Source organism: Plectropomus leopardus, unplaced genomic scaffold (genome assembly GCF_008729295.1).
Source record: "Plectropomus leopardus isolate mb unplaced genomic scaffold, YSFRI_Pleo_2.0 unplaced_scaffold25178, whole genome shotgun sequence".
NCBI lineage: Eukaryota > Metazoa > Chordata > Actinopteri > Perciformes > Serranidae > Plectropomus > Plectropomus leopardus.
Genome location: NW_024627355.1, coordinates 1 through 3,197, shown reverse-complemented (window position 1 = coordinate 3,197; position 3,197 = coordinate 1). Strand labels below are relative to the sequence as shown.

Here is a 3,197-nt window from a genome sequence, read left to right as displayed (position 1 = left end):
AAAATGCTTGTCAAAGGCATCTGAACGCAGCCTACTGAGCCCGGTTTCAAAGGGTTAAACGACTAACTGTCTCACATGCTCACAGCTTCAGTGTGGAATGAGTCTTACCTTGATTCTCGAAGTTTTTCGATGTATTCAAACTTTGGGGTGAGGACTCCGTTTGAGGTGATGACAGCCTTCAAGAACAAAGAAATAAAGTCAAATGTAACAATACAATCCTCGGTTATTAACATTTGCACAAAAGTAATATAGATCTTAAAGACGGCAGGTATGAAGGAGATGGAGATTGGGGTTGCAGAGGTGTTTTAACTTTGGTGTGAAAATTGATGGTTATCACAGTCTACATTTGCTCGGCTACGGTAAAGAAAAAATACACGCAACCAGATGAAGTATATATTTTTTTTCATTTTCAAAAAGGAGACTTTTTACTACGGATTCATGAAGCACGGAGGCGACCGGCTGCTAGCGGTAACGGATAACGTTATAGGAGTGTAAACAGCCGCAACAACAGAGAGAGGCTGCAGGAAAAAAACAATATTATCATGATAGTTCAGTCAAGATACAATATCACTGCGATTTCCAAACTTTTGTGATATATTGAGTATTGCAATAACATATATTGCAATACAGTGTGATTTATTACCTTTTTTTTCAACTGCAAATTATGTAACAAAAGGAAAACTTTGGCAAAATTGTTTAATCTAATCATTTTTTTTTCATCGTCTATAATGTTGTATGATATTTTGCAAAGACACTTCTTGGTGTGACTTTTAAAGGGTTAAAACAACAGAAATGTGCTTCTGCAGCACATAAAAGTGAAATTATATGACTTACGTCTCTGACTTGCGGGCTGAAGTCCTCTTCGTCCAGCGGTCTGGTGGCGTCTGAAGGCAGCTGATGATGACAAAACACTTAATTCATCACCAGTTAAAGAGGGAATTTGGATGTTTTACTGTCGGCTCCACCGTGTGAGAACTCTGTCACCTCAGCAACAGAATACAGATTTGCCTCAAAGAGTTTTCTGTTACGTACCTCTGCCAGTCGCTGCACATGTGTGCCTAAGGTGTGACCTTAATTATTGTTGATCTTAAAAAAGGCTGGAGGAGTGAAACGTCAGCTGAAAGTTAGAGCTCCTGAAAATCCTGTCTGTCTGGTTTTTTTATTCACCACCTGAAACCTGCTGCAGCGCTCTCCCAAAGCAAACTCAACCAGAAGCCAGACCGAAGCAGAAACCCAGCGGTGAAAACACCAGCTGTTCTCGCCTCACCTCAAACACCTCAGACGTCTTACCATCTCCCAGATGTAGGGGAAGAGTCTGTCGCCAAAGTACTCTGTGGCTCCGATGGGGAGCTGAGCCGGAAGGTTGTCGATGGAGCACATGAGGATCCCGTTTCCCTCCACGCTGCCGGGATCACAAGCATTAATGTCACAGATATACAGTGTAATAAGCAAATGTTTACTTAGATAATATGCAGGAAATTACACACATTCAATATCAACCATTTCACCTGAAAGCAAAAGTAAAAAAAAGACTAAAGATCATGATTATTTAATCAGTTACACATCTCTGCCATCAGTTCTTTAAAGCTGAATTTTCAACTTCATCGCCACCATAGAAGAAGAGTTAAATAATGTTCATATAGAGCATTTTTTTCATATGAAGAAAAAAAATTTCATATTTCACTATCAAGAGTCGAATGAGGCCCAGGATGCATTCTGCCTCAAACGCTCCTAACTCACGTTTGACCTCTAATTCTATTCAGTATTTGTTTAGGGGCAACTTTGCCCCCAGACACGTTTCTAGGATTTTTGGACATTTCTAGGATTGAAAGGGGTTGTCCAGGATATGAGGACATTTCTAGGAATTCGGCACTTTTTTAGGATTTTTGCACGTTTCTAAAACGTCAGGACATCTCTAGAACTTAAGCACATTTCTAAGGTTTTAGGACATTTCTAGGATTTTAGGATGTTTCTAGGATATATTTCTGGGATATCAGGACATTTCTATGACTTCAGTGCTTTTTTAGGATTTTTTTATGTTTCTAGGATTTTAGGACATTTTTAGGATTCTATGAAATTTCTAGAATTTTAGCATGTTTATGTGATTTAAGGACATTTCTATGATTTTAGGACAGTCCCAGGATTTTAGGTCATTTCCAGGATATTATGAAATTTCTAGAATTTTAGCATGTTTAAAACATTTCTTGGATTTTTGGATATTTCCAGGATTGAGAGGTGTTTCCAGGATATCACGACATTTCTAGGAATTGAGCACTTTTTTAGGATTTTTGTTTGTTTCTAGGATTTTAGGAAATTTTTAAGACGTGGCTAAGCGTACATTTTTTTATCGGACTAAACAGAGTTTGGGTGTTTTTCTTTTTGTTCGTTTTTTGGCTTTTTTTTCCTTTATTGGTACTTTGGTTTATTTTGGCTTGTTAGCGATCTGGAGAAAAGGCAGTTTGGTATATTTCAACCTAATTGAATCATTTTATTCTTTGATCATCTTTACTGAACAAAAACAACAGAGGCAGTGGGTTTTTTTGGGTTTTTGAGCATCCACCTGCTGCAGAGAGGACACCGGTCATAAATCCTCGGCGTACCTGTCGTGATCGATGTGCTGGTCGGCGTCGTACATACAGAAGGGCTTATCGATGGTGGTGCACTCGTTCATGAACTCTATGGAGCCTCCGGTGTCGGCAGATATGTCACAGATAGCCAGCAGTCTGCAGAGAGAGAGAAGAGGTCACAGTGACAGGCTGAACTGCTACTCTGTAAACATGACTGAAGATAACTATGTGACCTTTGACCTCTGTGGAGATAAAGCAGCGACCACACTGCACCTCTGCCCGTTCACTACAGCAGACATTCAGCTGTCAGCGCGTAGAGCATCACTCCGTCACATTTACAGCGTCCGACGCGTCCTCTCCTCCTCAGTCAACATCAGACTGATGAAGAAATGAATATATTTCCCCGTGAGGATGAAAACGTGATGCTCTTACTTGTGAGGCAGCCATGGCGATCCCTCCGTGGCTACAGGCGAGCCTTTGAGCGGTCTCATCAGCTTCTGGGCGTCCAGCCGTCTGAGGAGTCGGGGGGTTTGGGGGTCCCAGTAAATACCGTTGATCAAGCAGGTTGTGTAGGGCGCCACCTGTGGTTAAGATGACACATTTTTTGGTCAACATCAGCCTTTCACAAGC

The 3,197-nt window shown here is 40.9% G+C and overlaps 1 protein-coding gene across 1 annotated transcript; it reads right to left on the bottom strand.

Moving 5' to 3' along the window:
• Window positions 1–82: 82 nt before the first annotated feature.
• On the bottom strand, window positions 83–3,191 carry LOC121966596 (alpha-aminoadipic semialdehyde synthase, mitochondrial-like). Its single transcript, XM_042516675.1, has 5 exons — window positions 3,000–3,191; window positions 2,601–2,723; window positions 1,291–1,402; window positions 835–894; window positions 83–176 (listed from the first exon to the last, which is right to left on the bottom strand). Exons 1-5 carry the CDS (start codon window positions 3,056–3,058, stop codon window positions 105–107), a joined length of 426 nt encoding a protein of 141 aa, XP_042372609.1. The 5' UTR covers window positions 3,059–3,191; the 3' UTR covers window positions 83–104.
• Between the last annotated feature and the right edge of the window lie 6 nt (window positions 3,192–3,197).

What these genes read in the sequence shown, in the direction of transcription:
- LOC121966596 (XM_042516675.1), bottom strand. Translation starts at nt 3,058, where the DNA reads ATGAGACCGCTCAAAGGCTCGCCTGTAGCCACGGAGGGATCGCCATGG. An exon ending in TCGCCATGGCTGCCTCACAA is followed by an intron (nt 2,724 to 2,999) that starts GTAAGAGCATCA and finishes CTCTCTCTGCAG; the next exon opens with ACTGCTGGCTATCTGTGACA. An exon ending in CAGCACATCGATCACGACAG is followed by an intron (nt 1,403 to 2,600) that starts GTACGCCGAGGA and finishes TGATCCCGGCAG; the next exon opens with CGTGGAGGGAAACGGGATCC.